The 23,103-nt window shown below is 48.5% G+C and overlaps 1 protein-coding gene and 1 long non-coding RNA gene across 3 annotated transcripts; one reads left to right on the top strand and one right to left on the bottom strand.

Moving 5' to 3' along the window:
* Positions 1 to 20,174, bottom strand: LOC111931158 (uncharacterized). The gene is made up of 3 exons (XR_002865470.2): positions 19,942 to 20,174; positions 4,529 to 19,861; positions 1 to 2,440 (listed from the first exon to the last, which is right to left on the bottom strand). It is a non-coding gene; the product is annotated as an uncharacterized LOC111931158 (long non-coding RNA).
* On the top strand, positions 11,432 to 18,193 carry TMEM72 (transmembrane protein 72). 2 transcript variants are annotated; one of them, XM_023929590.2, is made up of 5 exons: positions 11,432 to 11,517; positions 15,371 to 15,437; positions 15,848 to 15,919; positions 16,606 to 16,745; positions 16,928 to 18,193. In XM_023929590.2, the coding sequence occupies exons 1-5, from the start codon at positions 11,448 to 11,450 to the stop codon at positions 17,386 to 17,388; spliced, it is 810 nt and encodes a 269-aa protein (XP_023785358.2). In that variant the 5' UTR covers positions 11,432 to 11,447; the 3' UTR covers positions 17,389 to 18,193. The 2 variants fall into 2 exon arrangements, with proteins under 2 accessions (XP_023785358.2, XP_086755500.1); XM_086899374.1 differs by lacking the exon at positions 15,848 to 15,919.
* Positions 20,175 to 23,103: the final 2,929 nt, after the last annotated feature.

The following is a 23,103-nucleotide window of genomic DNA, read 5'->3' as shown; positions in this document are numbered from 1 at the left end:
TTTCTTTTTAGGGCTGGTGGGTGGGGAAGTACTGTTTCATTCTCTTCATAATTGCAGCATATCCCATCAAAGCACAGGAGGGCAATTTATATCCTCCAGGGGAGGGACTGCTGGCACTCAGCTCCTGGAAACAATCAGCTGGCCTTGGGCTGATCCTCAAGCCCTCTTTGCTTGTGTGGGGGGCAATCCTAGCCATGGCAGGGAGGCACCTGCTGCCCTTCCTGCTCCCAGTAACCACGGCTCACAACCAGCCTCAATCAGCAGCTACACAAATCTACCAAGGCCAAGAGTGATGAGCAATAATTTAGTACCAGTTACATCACCAGCTCGGGTGAGCAGCACCACCTACGCTCAGGACCTCAGCACCACCAGCAAAGTCCTTGTTGGTGCAGGATGGCCAGAGAAAACAGACCCTGGAGCTTGAAGAGTTATGTACTTGAGACTCATGAAAGTTTAATTTTACTCTGCTTATAGTTACTAATGGAAGAAATGAGTTGCCCTGAATGCAACATTTCTACCAAATACATTTAAGGTGAGAAACAACCTTTTAGTTGTAGCCAAAGCTGTTTGTTATCACAGACCACCTCCAGTAGGCCTTTCAGGTGAGAGGTTCCTAGAGCTGCAGTAGGCTGTGTGCCACTGGAGATGGTGGCAGAAACAAATCCACCCCGTTCCCTCCATGTGTGTAGGGTGTGGGAGGAAGATGAATCGATAATCAGCTCCCAGCTGTCATCAAATGATTTATTTTTTTTAGGGGGTAGTTGAGGTGGGAGGGGACTTTTCACTGGGGGAGTGAATCACAGCAAATAATCTCCTGGGTGAGCACTTGAGAGACCTGAGTTAAAACATTGTATCGAGAAACCTCAGGCCTAACTCTGGTCAGACTTATGTGGTGACTGAAAATTTCCAATTTATTGGGAATAAATATATCCAGAATATTTTTATCCATTGGGATAAATATAGACAGATATATAGATGTTTTATAGTCCATAAGACTGGGTTGGTTTTGCAATTTCAAGTTATATTCAAGTAAGAATGTTTGAAGAACAGCCTGAATCTGATCTGGGTTCATACCCAAAGGTGATCTCAACTTCTGGTCCTTTTGCTCACAGCAGGAGGGTCCGGCATTCATGGTCACACAGCTGAGCAAGCCCTGGAGTTACCTCCAGCCTCCTCAGTTTTCACTCATATCTCCCCCTTAACTTCCATATATTTTATTCTATCCTCATTTTTAGCTTTCTAATTCCATGGTGGCCTCTCAAACTTACTAAATATAGATGTGTGGACCCAGCTATGTAAATAAAGTGGCCCATGTGGTGAGCATACATGAGGGCAGGGGGCCTTTCCCATCGATGGGAGGGCTGATTGCCAAGCAAATCCCAAGCTCTGCACTCCTGCACAAGAAAACGGAGCGTAAGATTTAGGAGCAGTCACAATTTATCTTGAAACAGCTGATATTTTCTTCTGCCTAGGGTAGAAAATGACAGGCAGTGGCACACCAAGATCTGCCTTCATCACCAGAAGACAAAGACATGGAGGAGAGAGGGTCAGGGGACAGAGAGATATGTAGGGAGGAATTTTATGGATAACTGGCAGAAGGGATTACCAGTTTTACTCTTGTGTTGCTGATATATGTGCACATCAGTGTTCATTGGAGTGCACACCTTATGGGGACAGTTTGGTATAATTTGAGTGACTTCTTTGTTCCTTCCTGAAACAGGAACACCTCAGACTTGAAAAATAACTGATGAGGCAGTTCAGGCTGCCAGACAGCTGTGCCTCCATTTCCTGTGCAACATCCCACGGTGGTACAGGATCTGCCCCTCTGTCAGAGGGATGTGTCAGGGTCTGCATGGAGGGTGGTGGGACTGGGTGTGAGGAGTGCAAGCCCTCCTTGGTGCACGCTCTCTGTCCGATAAGGGTGACTTTGCTATCTGGCCCACAGTGAGTCTCTTCTGACACAAGAGATTTTTGTCAAGCAGGCCCCTCTGACAGTCCTCTGTGCCATCCCATGAGGGCAAAGGAGCAGGAGGAAGGTGGTCCAGGGCACACAACTTCCTCAGATTGTGAGTTCTCAGGGTGGGATAGCAGTGAGAGCACGTCCTGGCTCTGGCTCACTGTCACACTAACACAGCACTGAGCCCACTCTTAACCTTCAGCAGGCACAAATGAGCTCATGCCAGGTTCAGGGACTGGATCTCAGTGCAAAGGGAATACTACACAGCCAGTGGGACCCAGGATTGCAGGGGATGTCCAAGCCAGGCAAATATAATACATGGCAGAAATTTATTCCCATTACCACAGACTCACGTGGTGTGATGAACAAATTCAAATCCACATCCCAGCTTTCCAGCTAAGGCCAGGACTATCTCCTCTTCTCCCTTCAAATCACACTAACCATGGCAGAACTGCAAGGTTTGCAGAGGTAAGCACCCAGTGCCTAGGGAGAGAACAAGCTGGTGTCTGGGGTGTCTCCAGGGACTTGACCTCACCCAACCTCCATCTCCAGGAGGTCTGTCTCCTTTGGTGCTGCTTCTCCTTGCTCTCAGCCTTTTCCTATTCCCAGCCCCATCTAGGGGTGATGTGACCCAACTTCTGGTTTTAAAGTTATATGCTTTAAAATATAAAAACTTTGAAACTCTTTCAGACAACACAGTAAAAGAGGTGATGGATCCTGCTATGCTTGTTTGCTCTGCAGCCTTTGGGAGGCAATGCCAAGTAAAACGAAGCCCCGGAATAAATCCTACTAACGGGAACACTTACAAATAACCTCAGCTACACAGCTTCCAAGACCTTGAGCATTTCTACATCTCTGCAGCCAAAAACATATGTTTTGTGTTGCTTCACATAAATCTCCCTGGTTATTTATCTACATAAACCCTTCTATAAATTGCTCTCTGGGACTAGAAATGCAGCAAGCAGGCTCTTTGATGTGTCTTAACCTCCAAGTGCATAAATCACTGCCATGCACACCTTGTTTGCTCCCATGCAGGGAGAAGTTACCAGTCCCCTTTGACAGAAAAGAGGGCAAAGAGTCAAATGGTTTTGATGGATGGATGAACGTCTGTGGGATAAAGATCATGCAGAGAGCTTGTTTATACTGAGTTACTCCCTCCTCCTACTTACTACTAAAACACTGCTCCACCAGCCTTCCTTATGAAATATACTCCAGACCAAGAGCCTGCACATGAATATTTGATCTCTTTGAGAGCTCCTTTTACACTACTGCATTTCCTCCCATGGTGGCAATTTCTTCTTTACAGGAGTAAGTGAAACAACAAATTTTGTGGTGTTAAGGTGGTATTTTTGTCTTGTTACAGACCTGCTCCACACAGAGGTGGATCTCACCCTTCATTATGGGAGCACAACTTTTTTGTTCAGGGAATGAATCATGGGTTTAGGTTAGAGCTTAGCTAAGTAAGTTCCTCGACTGAGAGCTAGCACTGTATTACACAAGGGAAGTGAAGATTTACAGACAGGTAGGCAAGATTCATCATCCTTTAGTAAGCTATGCTGCTGACAATGCAGTGTGATGCTATTTGGATCGAGGCATCATCCCACCTCAGTTTCCCCATTCAAAATAAAAATTCATCAGTGCAATAGAACAACTGAGAATATTTACTTTATGTTGACACAGCACTCCTGCTGGCCTCATTGTTGGGTCTCAGTGATGAGAGCCTGCACATATAGAACACTGTAACATGTCACACTGCTCCAGGGAAAGCAGCCCCTTGTGAACACCCTCTGACACCTGCCTGTGGCTCCTGCACTGCTGCTGCAAGTTTCTGTCTCCCAGGGTGATGGCAGATGACAGAAGTTTTTTTGTGGGGTGGAAGTTGAAGGGATGGAGAAGTCAGAAGAGGGGAGATGGAACCTTAGAGCAGCTTGGCTAGCAGTTCAAACACCTACTGTGACAGCCCAAAGCTCACATCCACTGCCAGCTACTGAGGAAGGAATTGGCTGGCTTTGGGAGCAAGCTACAGTCTTTATTCAGGGGTGCCAGCAGCTGAATGGCATATTCGGACAGAAGATGTGTGATTGATTTCATCTCTTCTTCAGCTCTGTGCAAATCAACTGAGGCTACTCTGGACGATCTCGTGTGTAATTTTTCTGCCTCTGCACTGCTGCTGTGTTGTTACCTTTGGTGCCCCCTGGACTTTGGTGTTTTGTGACCTGTGGTGTGGGGCTGGACTTCTTTTACTATGGTCCACTGCTACAAACAACACATTGTCATTATTAAAGGTGTGGATGGTCTTTCAATCATCATTTACCTCCCTGTTTGATTACTCCTGTCCTATGAGACTTCTTTTGGGGTGAAGAATTTTTCAGTGTCAGTGGGAAAAGTGCATGTGTGCTCACTGGATCCAAGGGAGGAGAAATCCATGGCCTTTACTTCCAGATCCCAAGCCATGATCATATTGCAGTAAGTGATCCTAAACACAGCCTTTTCCATCTGCTCTGTCTGCCTGTGTGTGCCTTATTGATGACTTCTAGCAGCCTCTTAGATAATGCTAACCAACATACCCACCTGCTAAAGGATTTCCATCAAACTAAGGCTCTGGGAATTATTTAGACTTCAGCTCAGACATGGAAAAAGGAGATGGATCTATTTTTAGTGTGATAGTCCATAGAGAGGCACTAATGCCAATTTCAGTATGATGAGTCTCTCCCAAGTTCTGCAGCTGACTGGTTCATGGTAGGGGGTTCCTGTATGTGTGGGCAATATGATCTTTGTGACATGTCATCTTTGAACACGTCTGGAGTTCCCACGGTTACTGCATGGGAGCAGCTCACAGCAAGTGAGTCTAATGAAGCTTGTAAGACAGAATGAGAACTGAGGGGCAGCAGGCATAGAAGACATGCAGGGACTTGTGCAGGGTGTAGCTGTGTCTTAAGATCACATAAGTAACTCCATGTTTCCCTTCCCTGTTTACATGCAAGTTAAGGTCTCCATTCATCCACCCAAGATCTAAGATCAGTCTCACAAAGACCAGAGATTCCTAAGGAAGAGGGACAAAGCCCCAAAGTCCCCACTGCCAAGGCCAGTACTGAGCTGTGCTCTTTGCCCTGGGTATACCACAGCAACCCCATCAGGCTGAGGGTCCCCCTCGCCCACTCCCTGTCAGAGGAGCTGACAACCAGCTCTGTGGCTGTGTTGCTTCACGATGCAGTGGAGACAGTCCCACTGGAGAGGGCTTACCCACAACACAGAGCAGCCCCCCTGTGCACCAGGCACACCCCTGAGGAGCTCCCTGGCAGCTCCCTGGACAGAAGGCTCATACATCTCGCTGGCTGGCATCCCCTGCTCCTTCTTAATCTGAGGGAGCACCCCTATCAAGGTCAGGCCTCTGCTGCCCTTCATGGTATTTTGCAGCTCCCAGCCCCACTCCTGCCTCTGTCCTCACACTGTGTCAGCAAAGAAATTTCACAGGCAGCTGAGAAGTGCTGAGATCAAAAGTATTTCTTGCCTTGGGGCTTAGATTTGGAATTACTGCCTTGACCTTAATCTCAGCTCTCCTGATGTCCCCTCTCCTTAGTTCCACCGTGACATTCCTAGTTTAGCTTTACTGTAATCCTCCAAAGATCACACATTCAATCATACAATTAGATAATACAATTAATAATAGGAAACAAAGATTTAACTTGGGAGCTTTCTTTCCTCTGGATTTTGAGTCTGTTTCTTCAGTTTTTCTCTGCAGTTTTCTGATCTAGAAATGTGTTTTCATGGAGAGTCTTGTATAATCACATGGTTCTGGGAGCTGGACACCAATCTCTGGGAGCCCCGCTGTGGAACTAGAGATCAAATGCATAATAAATAAATGTAATTTTGATAGCTCTTGTTATTACAGCTTAGTCTAAGAAAAACACAGAGGTTTTCAACACATACATACATACATACACTTGCCTATGTATGCACACATCCTCATCACATCTTTCTGCCAAATACTATGTAAAATGTCACAAGCTCAGCACACATCTCTCAGCCCACCCCTTGGAGAGCAGAGCAGCAGTGGGATGGGGACTGATCCCAGCCATACAGAGCTGTACCCTACTCCTGGGAAATGGCCAGCCAGGAGCCCCTCGCACATGCTGCCACAGGGAACTGGTATTAGTCCACATTTTGGAAAGCCTCTAATGTTGGTGTCAAACAGGTGACCAAATAAGAGAAAGGAAGTTCATGCTGACATTCTGGGAGGTCGCTTTCCTGAGTGAGGGGCTGGGGTGAGGAGGCTTGCAGGTTTCACAGGGAATGCAGAAATCACCAGCAAGTCAGAGTGATAGGGGTGCTGTAGAGGTTGTGAGATCCTCACAAGTACATCAGATCTGTTGCTACATTCATTTTCTGCTTCAGATTGCCACGGAGGTATCACCCTCAGCCCCCTTCCCCAGTATCATGACCACATGATCCCACACCACTATGTGTTGTGAGTTTTATTAACACTGGATGCCTGGATGAGACCTCAGCCCCCAGCCATTGCACAGACACACTGGGCAGACATCAGGCCCGGCCCCGGGATAAATGCAGTGTCTTTCCAATTGTGCCGGCAGCGAGACGGTCCCCAGGAGGGGTTGGGAGCACCAAGGCTCTTCACCAGCCCTCCCAGCTCACCCTCTCTGCTGGTTCAGCCTGCAGCACTGGAGCTGCACACCAGAGCCTCCTGGGGCCGGCTGCTCGGATGTGGGACCGTCGGGACACTGTGCTGCTGAGCCTTGGCATTTCTGCTGGGGTGGGAGATTCCCGGAGGAGCAGACAAGCGCTCGGCAGCGTGTTGATCCCTTTGATCGCAGAGCATAAAGCACAACAGGCCAGCTGGTGACTTGTGTTCACTGTGGCTCTGGGCTCTCTCCGGTCCCCTTCAGATCCGTGTCGTGGCTGTCATGCTTTTCTTGTTCAAACAGTAAAACTTAACGATGCCTTTTCATCCCCGCCTTGCAGGGGGCTGGCTGCAGCCTGCCTTGCCCAGGGAGGGCGGTCTGTGCAGTGGTGGGGTCCTGCTGTCCCCTGCCGGGCATCCCCAGCACGTCCTGCAGTGCTGCCCCGGCTTTGGAGACTGCAGAGGGCATAATTTCCTCTTGTAGCAAAGGAAGGATTTTCTCTTAGGATTTTCTCTTCAGCTCTGCCGGTTATGTGACTTCAGGCAGCCCTCTGCCATGTTTTCCCCTGGCTCAGGAGCAGAGGGAGGCTTTCCAAGCTCACCTCAGGATGCTGTCAGTACACTCAGACTGGTTTGGAAAGCAGTGGACCTCTGGGGATACAAGGCAGAGTGAAACTCTTGCTGACTGCAAGGAGATATTCGTAGCCAGTGAACCCACAGCTGCAGTTCATTGGTGCTTCCAATGGACTGGGTGCATCTGCCATCAGCCTGCTGTTGTGACAGTCCATTTCCTCTCCATGGCAGTGACCTGGTGGATGGAGGGCACAGGGAGGTGGCACTTGGCACCACTGCAAAGGTTCTGGGCAGCCGCCTGCTGACTCCCTGTCCTCTGGGGGACAAGGCAGAGCACTGGTGTCAGGCTGCCTTAGCTGGACACTCTGGTGGGGGCACCTCAGCTGCTGCTGCTCAGAGAGGGGACCAAGGCTACTGAGCAAGGCCACCTGACATAGTGGTTATAGCTGAGGGATGAAGAGAGGAGATGAAATATCAGAAACAGATTTCCAGAACATTGTCCAAGGCAGTTTGAAAACTGTTTTTGTACCTTGAGCAAGCTAAGTTTAGCATGTTCCCTTAGGTTTCTTCCAGAGCATGGTTTGTAGTACCCTATACCTTTGGATAGGATTTCCACTATCTGCAGCACTCTTGCAGCACCACCATTTTTGCAGAGACAAACATGAGGGGAGTGTGCTGCTCCCCTATATCCTTACTGGGGCAGCCAATCCAGATGCTACCCTGTGGCCTTGGTCACAGAAGAATGGCCACAGTGGTCGTGCCACAGCAAAAGTGACTCAAACAAAGTGTGAGTAGGGAGAGATGAAGACAGAGACTAGCATGACCAATGAAGCCATAATGCTGAGGTAAAATCCTCTCAAATCAACTCATACATCATGGGAAGCAGACTGTAAATGTGAATCCTGGCTGGCAGCCAAAGTGCAAATGGTAAGCCTCTGTGCAGGAGGAGTGCTTTAATGTGCTGTGGGGACCACTGCTGTTACGTGTCCCACACCAGCCTGTGCTGGTGCATAGGTTTTGCAATGTTGGTTACAGGCTATTAAACCCCTCTAAGCTCAGAAGTTGTCAGTCCTCTTCTGACTGCATAAACTCATTCCTATAAGCCTCACCAAAACACACCTTCATTAAGGGTATCATGTCCCCACTTGAACAGAGACAGAAGGAGAAGGGACTCTTCCACCAAGAAAAATCAAGTTCTTGTGAGGTTGCTTTGTAACTGCACAAGCCAAAAAAGTCCTAAGTGGAAGGAGCTGCTAAATGGGTATTGATACAAATGAAGTCTGAGGATACCAGTTCACTCCATGCTACCCTGCTGGGCACTGGTGAGAGAAACACTGAGTGTGAGAAACACCTAGTGCACCAGGAAGAGTGAGTGAAGGTATTATGCTGCCCCAGGCTAAGGGTCTCCCCACATGGAGGACAAGGACCCTCAGGAAGGCTAATATAGGCCCACTCAGAGGATGGAGGCTGGGTAGTAGCCAAAGGAACACAGGGAGGAGATGGAAAGTTTAAATTGTTAATGTATTAATCTGCTTTTTCCAAATAGATTCTGTTCCTCCGTGACCACCACCACTGGCACCCATATATTTACATTTATTTAAAACCCTAGGGCATGTTGCTTTTCAAAAGGTAAACATTGCTGTGAAGGGCACTTAGAAAAAGTCATTTACTTTCTGTGTGAGAGCTCAGTGAAGTTTCAGAAGAGTGCCAGAGTAAGAGTCCAGTATGCTGTACTGCCCATGTTGGCTAAGGGGACCCCCACCTCGGGAGGAGGCAGCAGCTTGCTGCCTTGAGCACTGCTGGATGCAGCTGAAGGATAGGTGGTCATAGCTCAGGGCTGCACTGTTTTCTGCATCTCTTCAAGCCTAAACTCATGGCTCTAAGTGATTCTGAAAGACTCTTTTATCTTTCTTTTCTCTATTTGCTTTTAAAGTACTTTGCTACTTTCCATATTTGTAAAGAGACACCTTCAATTCAATACATCAATGTTAAAAAAAGAACATGACAGCAAGGACAAAAAAAATCCAGACTCTTTGCACAACCTGAAAGAACCTGCACAACCTGTACAGCCTGGGAATCCCTGAGATTTGCTCAATTGGTTAGAACATGGTGCTAATAACACCAAGATTGTGGGCTCAATCCGTGTATGGGCCATTTACTTAAGAGTTGGACCCAAAGACCCTTGTGGATCCCTTCCAGCTCAGAATATTCTGTGAATCTGTATTCCGTAACCTCCTGGACCTTTAGGAAGTTTTGGTGATTACTGGAAGCAGAGGGTGCTCCTGGAGCCTGCAGCAAAGCACCATTAGAGGGCATGGGGATCACCCAGGCAATGCCCAGCCATAGCAGGCAGTACAGCAGAGGTACCCCAGTGGGGTTTTTACTCAGCCTTTGTGTGACCTTCCCTGTTGGCTGCCTCTGATTCCACTCTCTTGAAGAGGAAGGCTCACCACTGAGTCACCAGTTGTGGAAAAACGGGTAGTTCCGTCAAACACCCGAGGTGGTGCAGGAGGACAACAGGAAATGGGAACACCCAAAGTGTGACAGTGCCACAAAGCAAAGACACGAGTTGGGTTTGCACCATTCAGCATTGCCCCTCAGGATGCTCGGAAAACCCTTCTCCTTTGGGCCCCTCCATTTCTCACGTGGAAAACGTGCACTGTGCTCTAACCTTGTCAGGATTGCCTGCTGCAAAATCTCTGCCACTCACAACCTTTTGAATGTCCAAAAATCCAGTATCAGCAGTTATTTACAGGAATCATGAACCCATTTCATAAGCTCAGGCATTTGGCTGCCCTGGGAAAATACTGGTTTAAAACACAGACCAAGAACCCACAGAGGAGAAGCTGTCACTGTGTCCTTGGTACAAATCATCTCTACCCCCAGGACAAGACAGTACAACACATACTGGCCAGTCTCAGCTTTGTGGTGTCAGGCAGGTGAGAAGGGATCACAGGGGGACAGGTTCAGCTGGTTGCTCCCTCCCTGCTAGGCTGGCTCTGAGTTGAGCATGATTCACACAGTCCCTTCCCCACAGCAGCTTCCCAGCCAGCACACCAAGGGGCAAGGGCTGCAGTGACTCTCCAGACTCCAGATGCAGCACAAGGTGAGCCCACTGACCTGTGAACCCACCACCCTGCTGGCACCTCACATCTCTGCTGCCCACTGGGACTGTGCTGTGCTCACATGACCCTCCTGCCAGGACTGCCACACTGCTGCCCACACCACCTCTCTCTTCCCTGAGTGGCAGCAGATGGGGATTGATGGTGACCTCCAGTGACATGTACCCTGTTCAAGCACAAAGGACTATGGGGCTGAGGTCCAGAACAGTGAGTGTTTTTATGTCTTGTCCTTCAGATATATGTAGGGCTGCCCCTCTCCTGAGGCAGTGTGTCCTGCAGGGACAAGCCAAGGACCCCCAGGCTGTCTACCAAATCCAAAGCAAAGAGGTTAGAGTACCTGTGCAGCTCGTTCCATATGTTATGACACTTGTGAGACCCTGATGCTGTTCAAGTAGCTCTGGTAGTTGGAAAAACAAAAATGTATTTCGTTGGTGTTCCCAAAAAGAGAAAATCACATCTCTCTTGCTATGACTGTCCCAAGTCTGTGGGACCCCTCTGAATATGTTTGATCTTGCTCCTGTGATTGCATATCAGCACAGACACTTCTCAAGCTGTACTAGTTGGAACCTGGATGGTGAGCAGCAGCCATGGCTGGGGACTCAGCTGCAAGAGGCAGTGGGTCTGGGGTGCCCCTTGTGACTTGCCAGAAACATGCTGCTCTCTTGCCAAGAGCAAACATCGTCATCCTCACAAATGGTTAACCTGCCGGGAGCTGCACAGCACTAATGACTTCACATTCATTTAATCAGCTTGGGCTTCCAGAGCCTCCACCTCAGGAGCAGGGAAGGCCGTGCACCCAGGCACTTGGGGTACAAAGGCTCCCAGAGCTGCACCCCTGCCTTACCAATCATTAATCACCCCAGGAGAAGGAGCACGCGGCAAGCAGGAAAAGGCCGGGTGTCCACAGCCCCCACGGGAGCAGCAGGAAGCAGCGCTGACCGGTTCCCTGGGGTGGCAGCTCATTCTCTGACCACCCTCCCCTGGGAGGCCCTGTGGAGGTGGCCAGTCCTGCACACTGCCCTTTCCTTCAGGAAGGTCACTCAGTCCAGGGAACGAGAGGCTCTGCCTGTTTCTGGGAGCCGCTGGGCTACGTGTGAGGTGAGGGTTTTGAAGAGGAGTTTCTGTCTGGCTGTACCGCAGTCTTCATCTCTTCGCCATGCAGCACAAGGCATTTTGGAGCGTCCTGGAGTATACCTGCCGATTGCTGGGCATCTCCACTGCAGCAGGTAAGAGCAAATTCTCTTTGTCTTTGGCACTAAAAGGCACTGAGTGGGTGCTGGGACCTCCAGGCTGCCTCCCTGCCTTTGGCCAGCTGCAGCCACAGCCCTATCCTATGTGGGGGGCAAGCGAACTTGCTCACTTCTGCTTTGGGACCTAGGGTGGGAGAGTGCTGGGTGCCTGGCCAGGCTCTTTCCAAATGCTGTGGGAGGCACAGTGAGACATCAGAAAGGAAGAGCCAACATTCGGAGGGCAAGCTAAAACATACACGAAAAACAAAAACAAATCAAGAAAACTAAACTGTATTCTTTTGAAACAGACATAGGCATAGGCAAGATGTGAATGCGACTGAAAAGCAAAATACTCATGGCTGTGGAAATCTACTGGGCTACACTGTGGGATGTGAAGATGAAGGAGGAGCTCCTTGTAGTGCACACCGTGAGATGTCCTGTGCCAGGCAGGATGGAGAGATTTCTGTCCCAGCCATCATGGCATAGTCACCATAACAGCACTGCTCTGCCTCTCTAGCAGCCTGTCAGGGAGCAGCTCAGAGCAGTCCAGGTTATAGCTGCAGTACAAACACCATAAACTCACCCACCTGGTACCTGGTGAGTTGCATCCTCTCACCTGCTGCCAGGTTGAGCAGACACACCCAAGTGCTTGGTTTCAGATGAAATGCAGGTGTTCTGAGCCAGGTGTCAGATAGTGACTCACTTGGGAGGATGGAACACCATCTCACAGGGAGCACCTCCAGATGGGACTTGGGGAATCAGCTAAAGCAGAGGGCTCAGGGGTTGACTCTGGCACTGCTGCTGACTAGCTATTATGAGACAGGACAGGCAGCACTCTCTGCCTCAGTTTCCCCATCAGTAAGCAGAGATCAAAGGGTCTGATTTGTCTAAAAGCTGGAGGGGTGAACCAGAAGTTCCTGGTGAGAGGTGACTTGAGGTGGTGCCTGTGGTTCCTGTTTCAGAACCCCAGGGATTTCAGAGTCAGACACTGCAGAGTAAGTCACAGCAGGCCCTCCTAACTTTGTATTTCCTTTATCAGCTGCAGACAGTCATGAAGAGACACTTTGCTCAAACCAGGGACACAGTAGAAAACACATAGGTCAGCTGAAGTGTGCGCAGGTTCCCAAGGACACAGCTGGGGTGATGGAGGCTCTGGAATGTGCTTTAAAGGACTGATACTGATAACAAGCAGAGATCTGAGTTTATACAAACTCACAGTAGATAAGTGCATGTCATGATGATACTGCAGCAGTGGGAGATGGGACACAGCTTTAATCAGAAAATGCAGATCTGTTCATTTCTTCATCCCCATCCCTTTGGGCCCCCATGAGCCTCACACTGGTCATATTCTCACTTAAAACTCCAAGGAAACGCATGGAGACCTTCCTGGGAGAAAATGTGAGCTTGTTGTCGAGAAAAAACTAAAACAACAAAATTGAAAGTAGTTTACAATGTAGAAATGTATTAGTGGAATATCATCTTTCTCTCCTGCATGTTTTTTTTTCATCATTTTGCAGCATCTGCACATCTTTCTTTCTTTCTTTCTTTTTTTTTTTTAATGAGCAATGCAGTTATCTGTCAGATTAACATCACAGAGTATAGAGAGCTGCACTACAAGTTGCTGTGCTTTTCCATAGCTCTGGTGCATTCCCAGTATCACCTGACTTTCCCAAAAGGCCTGTGAAGAATGGGATGTGCCTGTGTTTTATTCCTCTGTGTGTTTCAATGGGGTAAGAAATCAGCTTGATGCAGTGTTTAGTGCCTGATGAGGTGTGTGAGGCTTTTGAATGAAATGGAAACCATGCTGAAGAAATTCCCATGGGTTTTGTTTGAAAAAAAAAAACCTATGAAATGGAGAGTGCATCAGCCTCACTAATTGATTCTGAGAAGGCCTGGCCAGTTCCTTATGCTGCTAGTAAATACAAGTTACCCACATAATATAAATCTCCCCTTCCCCCAAGATCTTGGAGTGTAATGGCTCTCTGCAATGGTGAGGCTGCAGGGCTTACTTTGTATCAGAAAATGGCTAGCTTTTCTTATGGCAAGTTAGCAAAGAGTCGTCAAACAGCCCAGTGATTTGCTGCAGTGTTTGCAGCATCTCTAGTTCAGTGAATTTAGGCCTGTGATTTTTGCATCTAGGAGAGAGTTCCTACTTATTTCTTAATTCTCATGCTTTCAACCATTTAATTCCTAATCATGTGCCTTTAGCCACATGGTTTGGACAAGATCCAAATCAAGGCAGCGACTAGTCCAAACAAACACCTCGAAACAGCTCTTTTCTTCTTGCAGATTCTTCATCCAAAGAGCTTTGTGGATAAAGCAGAAGCTGTGCAAAAGGAGGAAATCTCCCCATCCAGAACAGAGGCTTGAGCTAACAGCCAAGCTATAGAATTGTGCATTCATCCACAGGGAATGGATGAATAAATGAATGAATGAATGAGAATGAATGAATTCCACATTTGTAGGGAAGACTTATACAAAATGGTCTTCAGTCACAAGATAGTAAAAGACAGTACTTTGCACATAGGATTGCACAGCTCTTGCAGCTCCACAGCCTTCTGATGAGACTGATTTTCCTGTGCTCTGCTCAGGGCTGGAAAGGCAGTGTAGAGGAGTGACACATGGGCCCCATGTGTTCCCTTGGCTGACCAGGACCAGCAGATGCAGGACACACAGGGAAAACATAGATATTTTTCTGCCCAGATGGGAAAGCTGACCCTTGGCATTGGCCTACACTGCAGTCTCAATGGACACCAATCCATGTTTTTGTTTGGGAGCCTGGTACCCTTCTCCAGGTGGGGAAAACCACAGCTCAGAGAAATGGATCCAGCCTGCACCTCAAACCTTGGCCAGTGTATGTGGGACAGGACCAGTGGTGAACTTCCTGAGCACCAGTGGATGGGTGGGGACTGCTCAGTGAGGGGTGGAGACATCAGGTGCAGACAGGACATTTCCCAAGGCAATGCTCTGGCTATGAAACCTGGGCTTCATTCAGCCCCACACTACTGACACTTGTGCCCTATGAATTGGCATGTACTCACCAACTTGCTGCAGCTGGTGTGAGGCATTACATTTCTGCTCCATTTTAGAAATAATCTTGAAGGGAATTGAAGGATGTTGAAGGAAATTTTCTGTCCCCTGAAGCTATTGGCCAATCCATCAAAGATTTTAGCCTTGCTAATACTCTTAATCCCTCTAAAACTGACTCCCTGGTGCTCTGTACTGGCTGAGGCACTGAGAGAATGTTCATTCCCTGTTTTTAATCTGCCTGCTCCCATTATATGTTTTTTTGTTTGGCTAGCAAAGGATCCTGATGCTATGGCTACAGCCCTTTTTGAAGGCAGCTGGCACAGTTCCCCTGCTCTGCAGCCACATGTTGGGTGCAGCAGGCCTGGACAAGCAGGGAGGCCAAGGCAGAGGGGCTGGCAAGCATGGGGAGACCCTGATAGAGAAGGATGGGGCAGTGGGCCCTGTGGCAGCTGAGATGTGCCACTATGGCAGAGGGTGGAGTGGTCACAGGATGCTGCTGCTCACCTCCCCCAGCTGTTCAAAGTGAGCTGGTATTCCCAGAGCACCTTTCCCCAGCCCACGCAGTGGCAAGGCTGGCATAACAGGGGTGCAGCAGGGATGGATTTCAGGGCTGTATGTCAAAGGCAGCACTCAGCTCTGACTCTTCTGGGCTGGTATGTCAGCATGAATCACTGGTGCTGGCAGTCCTAACATGCTGCTCTGCATGGGCAAAGCTGCCTTGCTAGCCCCTGGGGAAATGGGGACATCTATCCTGGGAACTAACCCAGGGGAACTGAGAATGATCCCTGCAGTCAGCATCTTTCCTACCTTCTCTTTCTAGTGCTGATCGGTGTGGGTGTAGAAACTCTGCAGCGAGGACAGTTCAAAAGCCTGGCTTTCTACCTGCTGTGAGTATTTTTGCCCTTGAAATCAGAGCTGGCAGGGGTGACAAGGTCAACCCTTCCACCATATATAACACCAGACTAGACTGTAACAGCAGAAGGGAACAGTGTCCAAGGCTTTGGGTATTTCAGTTCTCCATATTGAGGTTTCAGAAAAATCAGCTATTTCTTTTAGAAAAAGAGATGCTACTGCAGACTTAGGCAGGCCAGAGGTGACACTGGCTGCAAGCTGACTCCCCAGGGGCAGAAGGGCTGTGAGTTTTCCTCCACAAACCAGATGAGCAGAGGGTGTTCAGACTCCAACACATAGACTGTGGTGAGAATTGGATAGTAAATTCTGGCCCTCTGTGTCTTTTCTGCCCACCTGGAGAACATATCAAATACAGCCCTGCTCCCCTGACAGCTCCACCTTTCAGTTTTTCAGGGGTTGCAGTTACTGTCTGTGAAGGCTTCTTCTTTATCAGTTTGTTCCTGGAGATGTGCTTCACGTGAGTAGACCCTGCCCACTACTCTCCAGCCACGGTGGGACCTCCCAAAGGCACCTTGCCCCTTACAGGCATCACCAGATCTGGGGGAGCTGCAAGTGCCAGACCAAAGGTCCTGCCCCTAATGCCAAGGCAAGTGCACTCAGATGGGGGGAGGTAAATGGGCCCATGTACACAGCCATTTAAACCTGTGTTTTAACCCACGCTTGTGCCTTAATTTCCTGAGCATCAGCACAACAAACCCTGGTCTTCAGCATGTGCTTAACACAGCGAGTAGGCACAAGGCACCAGGGTTGAAGGAAGAGCCAGATCCCCAGGGTGAGGCTCAGCTTCCTTCAGCGACAGTATAGAAGTTAAAGTTAAAATGTAGACAATCTTTATGCCCTTTTCAGCAGCTGAGCACCACTGCTGTCTTCTAGCATAAACTCAAAAATCCTCACAGTTTTGAGGCAACACTTTACTCCAGATAATAGGCAATTGATTAGTGAGATGCTGAGATGCTGGTCTCTGGCAAATGTGCTTCTCCCAACAGATGTTCAGGCTCTGCTTACCTTCCGTGAAAAACACACCCATCTCCTGACAAACCAGAGTGAGGGTCTGCACATTCTAGACAGGTCATGGTTAGGACCAGATCTCCTTGGCATATCGTTGGTGCCTCATCCCACAAGGACCTCTCTTTCTCTCCCCAGTCACAAGCCTGAATCCCTGTCACAGGCCTGCTGGAAGCGAGCTAGATGCCCAGGGAGCTTCCAGAAATTCCTGGGGTACACGCTGCTCTCAGTGGCTTGCTTCCTGCATCCCGTCCTCGTCTGGCATGTCACCATCCCTGGTGAGAAGCTTGGGTGGGCAGTAGTGCAGATGGAAGAGGAGTGCCATCTCTCAAGGGGTGGAGATGGGGATGTGGAGGGAGCTGGGCTGGTGGCCAATGGCACTGGGCTAGCCAGACCAAGCGCTGTTTGGCTGGACCTTCTCACGTGCCAGAACCCTCAGCCAACACAGTCTTGTCCCCAGGGTCCATGCTGGTGCTCACTGCCCTGGCCTACTTCCTGCTGAGCAAGAGGAGGAAGAGCCCAGGGCACAAAGAGACACATCCCCAGGGAGGTCAGTACGTGGACCCTTCAGCAACTGAGGCAGCCCCAACCATCATTGGTGACACTGAGCAGACCTACACCTTCCACGGAGCCCAGAGGGAGCAGCACCGCTCGCTTCTGGGCCATATGAAGAGCATCCTGAAGGGCAGCAAGGACAGGAGCTCAGCCCCAGAAACTCCTGTCCAGCCAGCGGCCCTGCCAGTCCCTCGCAAGCAAGTGCACTTTCAGGAGAAGGTGGTGCAGATCATCCCCTCTGTCAGCGAGAGCTTGGAGGATGTGGAGAGTGAGGCTGAGGAGACCACATCGGACACAACACCCATCCTCACCCCACCTGATGCCCCCATCATTATCGCCCCTCTCAGCTCTGCTGGCCTCTTTTGAGCCCGCAGCAGGAATGAGGACAGGACAGACCTGCCACCCTGGAACAGATGCTCCAGCAGCCACAGGGCCCCAGGAGGGGGCCCTTTTTGCCTTCCGTACTTTCGGGGTGACTCTCCAAGGGGCTGCCTGCACTCCCTGGTCCCACGCACTGTGGCAGGCCCAGGGGACAGGCGGTGGCTCAGCCAGGGCAGCGCCAGCACAGCGAGCGTTCTGCTGCCAAGGCCTCACACTTGTGTCACCCCTGCTGAGCACCGCACACCACTGCGGTGCTCCTGCCCGACACCACAGCCGTGCTGTGCCCCTCTTCTGGCAGCAACAGGCGGGAGGAGAGGAGACCTCGGTGCCCCGGAGCAGCCTCTGCTGGGGCCCCCGTGTGCCTCTGGCCCTCAGAGCTCATTGCAGAGCTCAGGGCTGGGCCGCATCCAGCGCAGGGCGCTGCAGCCCGCAGCTTCCCTCACAGCGCCTGCACCCGCTGCAGCAGCTTGAGACGTGCAAAACCTGTTTCCGAGCTGGGCTGAGACCAAGCATACCCCTGGCATTAGCACCTATTAGTACCTCCCCAGGCACTCTCTGAGCCCAGCAGGGAAATCATCTCCGGCCTTGGAGACACCTAAGCAGGAGCAGAGGCCTTCAGATGTCCCCTGCTTGGACAGCCCTCTTGAATTAGAAGAATTTTGGGATGATATGGCAGCCCGGGTCCTGAGGTTCAGCAGCACGCTGGCACAGCAGACTGTGTGTGACTCCAATGTGTGTAATTATGGCCCCCAGAGGGCAAAGGCAATAATAAAATTACCATACTGTCCCACCCGTTTCTTCCATGCCAGCTCTTCTCTGAACAACTCTGGCTTAATCCTGGCATAATTTCTGCCTTTCAAGGACCATTCAGTCATAATCCAGCATTTCCCTCCTATTCAGCTCCCATCTGAGTATGTGGGAAGAGCTCAGGTGGCTGGGTTCCCTTGGACATGGTTCAAGAAGCCACACTGTCACTGCTGTTGGGACGAAAAGCTGTAACTGCTCTGAGCCCAGACACAGAGCACTCGGGGGAAGTGATGGTCATTAGAGAAGGTTCTTGGGACCTGCTAGACTATTTATAAGGTAGAAGCCAATCAGCTGGGTGCTTTTCCTGTAAATACATTATTTCTTCTATTTAAGATCTCGTGTCTTCAAGAGACAATCACCATGTTCATTTAGGAAAGCAGGTCAAAGTGTAATCAGAAGGCAATTGAGATAAGAAACCAGTGCTACTTTCTAATAAGCTCTTTCTAAGTGACTTCTAATTTGTGATATGGATCAGGAAGATGAAAGATATTGACTCACAATGTTTGACTGCCTGTGTTTCATAATGAAACTGTTGACAGGAACAGTTTATGAAGGGTTGCACACACTTATCAGCCCTACAATGAGACAGACAAAAAGTTTTTTGTTGCATCACCAACATAAAAAGTAGCTGGTATCAATCTGCTCTAAGCGTGATACATGGATTAGAGACCTCCTGTTTCTGGCTACAGAAATTAACCTTCCACCCTGTCATGGAGTGCTGGGGAAAAGTCATGTACACATGTGCCTTTAGGGTGGATTTGCACCTGTAGAAATATCTTCAGAAAATTGCACCCCATTGACACTGCACAACTGATAGCAGCAGGCCTAAGATCCAATCACAGCTTCACCCTCAGCCTGGTGTATTCATTACATTACATTAGGAGATAAAAAAATAAAGCTATTTTCCTCTAAAGCTGGTGACAATCATATCTGCACCAATCAAGGTCCCAACCAGTTATGCTAACAGGATAAACACCCTGGTGTCCTCTGCCCAAAAAGGCAGAGCTGGCTCCCCAGCTTGACCACACATCTGCTCTGCAATTAGACCCACTTTCATTAGCAAAGCCCACTTTCTGCATCATCCAAGGCTCTTCTTGAAACATTGCATAATTAATTGCACACAGGGAAATAAACGTACTTGAAAAGGCACTGCTCCCAATATATTGAGCAATCTGCTGACAAGAGAAAGACGGTATTGCTGTAGACTCTTCTAGCCCTTAGCAAAGCTCCTGGGCATCCTAGGTGGGAACAGATGCTCTGCCACAAATTTCATTCTTCAGCCCTTGATCAGCCAGCCCCATGATTTGTACCTATGGGACATCAGGGCCAGCTGGCAAGGGGCAAAGCAATGTGGTGACAGCACCTTTGGAACTTTGAAGTGTGTAAGGAGCAAACTTCATTGTTCTGTGAAGTGCTTAAAATGCATTTGCAGTTGTTAGAGTCTGCACAATTAGGTTTCCATTTTCAGGCTTATCTTTTAAAAGTTAGTTGTAGGTTTCCCTTCAGAATCAAGACTGGAAGAAGCTACAGGTAAGGTGTTCTTTCAGGCTTCATGGAGCCAGCATTGGACCTGGTTGCTTTTCTGGCATTCTCCCTTCTGTTGGCCTGGTTCTTCTGCAGCCCCACAGCTAGCTGGCTCAGGAAATAAAGGCTGGAGAAAAAAAAACAACACTTCTTGTCTTTTCTGTGGTATTAAATTGCCTGTTCAGTAAAGGTGCATGGCTGACTCACCCTGGAGTCTGCCAAGAGCCTGCATCCATGCTGGGAAAGTGGCTGTTCCTTCAGAGGCAGACAAGCTGTACCTCAAACAGCACTTGAGCTGCTTCCCAGGTTCTCCCTGCTGAGGAGTCCATTTGTACATCCCCCCTCTGCTCCTCACCACACCTCCCACCCCTGGTGCCACCTTTCAGCTCCATCAGCATACAGACCTGTTAGCCCAGAAGAACAATAATTAGGAAAAAGAAAGCAGGTGACTATCTTCTTGGGTAATGAGCCAAATAAGTTCAGGGAGGGCCAGCCACAAATGAAGGGGATGGGGGATAAAAGAATCTCTTTCAAAGTCAGCAGGCTGTTAGAGCAGCTCAGCTGCTTAAAGAAACAAAGCCTCAGGCTTTCTTTAAAACCCAGTGCAGAGGAAATGTTCAGCCTCAGGGGGTGTCAGATGACTTTACAGAGGCCTCAGAGATTATTCACTCGAGCATGCACTTCTCTGTTGGCCCCACTCCCTACATCTAGCTGTGAGAGCAATCCTAGGGGCTACTGAAAGCATCTATAAGGGGTTGAGGGGGGTCTGTATGAGAAAAGCTCTCATATATGTATGGTAATTGCAGAGAAAGAAAAAGAGTGAGAACTTGATGCTATTAACTTTGCAGTGTACTGTGTCTGAATATGAGCTGCCTGAATTTTAAGTCCACACACCACTACATGAACTCTGCTATGTAATTTTTGCCTGCATTGCAAAAATTCATTACTCAGCTGGTCCATTGAGATTAATCCACTGAGTTAGAGTGCATAAAGCTATAAACTCCTGTGGATTCACATACTGAAAGGAAATGAGATGAATCATCCAAAAGAAATACATGTGTAAGGTAAAACTCTGTGAGGTAATCCTGGCAGAAATTGTTTCCTTCAAAATTTCCACCAAAGATTCCTCTTCATCAGGAAAAATTTTCCTGCTTAACATGTGAAGTGGAAACACTCTATAATGCTACTTGACAGTCCCCATTAAAATGTAGGGAACGGGTATGTTGCAAGCAGTATTTCATTTAAGTTTTATATGCAGGAAAACCAGATTTTGGTGCAAGCTTCACTTACAATTCCTCTCTTCTTCCAATGCACAAGTAGTTGTTGCAGAGCCCTGGAGACAGGCACACTACCTGCCCCACCACAGTGCTCCCACCTCACACCAGGGACTTGGATAGTCACCCTCCTAACTTGCTAAATCCCCACAGGGACTCTGGTCCAAGTTTCTCTGGGTGCTGCTCCATATTTGAAACATGGAAATGAATGTTTTACTCAAACAACATCAGTGTTAGGGAAATAAGGCACACTTGGATAGAAAAGGGTTCAATTTCTGCAGTGTCAGTAATTAAAATCAAACATGCCCTGCTTGAGCCTGTAACTGCAACAGTAGCAGTTACAGGCTCATCACAAACTGATGCGTAACATCAGTTACACATCAGCAAACAGCACTATCAGCATCAGTGGCATTGGTGGCTTCTAATTCAGTATTGAGTCATATCCACATGCGGGAGAGGACCTGTCTCCACTTGATTCCAAATGCTGAATGCTAACACACCTGCAACCCTACCACTGTTCAGCCCTGCACCTTCTCCTATCCCAGCCAGGAGATTATCCCGTGTGCTGGGACAGAAAGGCAGTTTCTGTTTTGGCTGGCCTCCTGCATTTTGTGCTGTGAGGGGAGTTACAGAAACCGAAACTAGATCCCAAACCTGCCTGGGACTGCTTGGAGATGTCAGTTCCCTTGTCTGCTTGGCATGATGCAAAAGCAGGAATATGACTTCCACATATCAGCTGACATAACACTGCTGAAATGGCTGCATAGGTTATACGCTAAAGAATGTTTGAGGTACCACTTGGATTCTAATTCTAGGCAATTATTCACTCAGCATGTGACTTTATTGAGTTTTGTTTTGAGGATCTAGGAAAACACCAGGAACCAACCCAGGTCTTTGGATCACAGACTAGAGAGGGAATCCATATGTCAGACAGGAAAAAAAAGTAAATAAAAAGTAAATAAAAGGGAAGAGTAATGTTTATTGGCAGCTCCTCCTCATCACATCCTGGACTTCCTACAGCTCAGGAGGAAGTTGTGAACAGCATCTTAATGCTAATCCCTATTCCACTTTCATCTCTTCCTTCTGCCTAGCCACTTATTCACTCCAAACTTTTCCCCTCCAGAGCACTATTTAAAAGGATATACTGTCCTGATCAAGTCATGCTAAACAAAATTACATGCACTGTGATATAATTTCATAATTCCTTTCTGTACCTCCCTCTCCAAAACTCCTCTGTTAGAGTAGCTGTGTTTGGTACTCACCCAGATGCCCAACCTTGCCTGTGGGCCCCCAGCCCCCTGCTGGCACCTGGATCCCCACTGCCCCCACACTCCCTGCAGAGACACACTTGCAGCTGCAGCTTTAGTGAGGCTTTCAACACTGCAGAGGGGGCTCACATCTTCCAAACTGTGCCTAGAAGGAAAGGAGGAAGAAGCCACGGGAATGTGCCCAGAAAAGAGAGACTATATGGCAGCCCTAGCTAATTTGTTATGTTTTTCCAGGGGTTTTTTTAGCAAACCTCACCTTCCAGCTCCTGATGCCTGCTGATGCAGTATGTAAAAAAAAAAATAAATAAACACATTTTAAAAAACCACACTTCTGTTCCGGTAAAAAAAGCATTTAGATTTTTCTTAGTAATGTTTTTGCTAGACTGCATTACTTCCTTCAAAAGCATGAGAAAGCAGAAGAACACAAAAACATTCTATTGTGCATAAAACTGAGGGGAGGAAACTCTTCTACACAAGCTACTCTCTAAGCCATACTCAAGTAAAATTCTCTGGGGGAATTTGGTATAATGATACAACTTTTGAGTAGCACTCCATTTCTCCCTTTCAAGGTGGGGAGATTGGCTCTGAGTTCTTTATTACTTCTTTTACTTCTCTGCCTCTTGAGGAAACAGTCCCCAGCCCTTTTCTGTATATATAACTTTGCAGCAGCGTGGCAAGAAAGCTTGATCTGAGAAGTTCTTGGGGGATTTGACTTGAAAAGGAAATTGTACCCTTTAGCAGCACCTTTCCCTCAAAAACCCAGGCCCAGGCAGGAAAGTGAACTCCATCTTATTCATCTCTAATTAATGATTATTCCATCTCAGCAT

Source organism: Cyanistes caeruleus, chromosome 8 (genome assembly GCF_971803275.1).
Source record: "Cyanistes caeruleus chromosome 8, bCyaCae1.hap1.1, whole genome shotgun sequence".
Classification (NCBI taxonomy): domain Eukaryota; kingdom Metazoa; phylum Chordata; class Aves; order Passeriformes; family Paridae; genus Cyanistes; species Cyanistes caeruleus.
The sequence above is the reverse complement of the archived record's forward strand: the minus strand, read 5'-3'. Positions and strand labels throughout refer to the sequence as shown.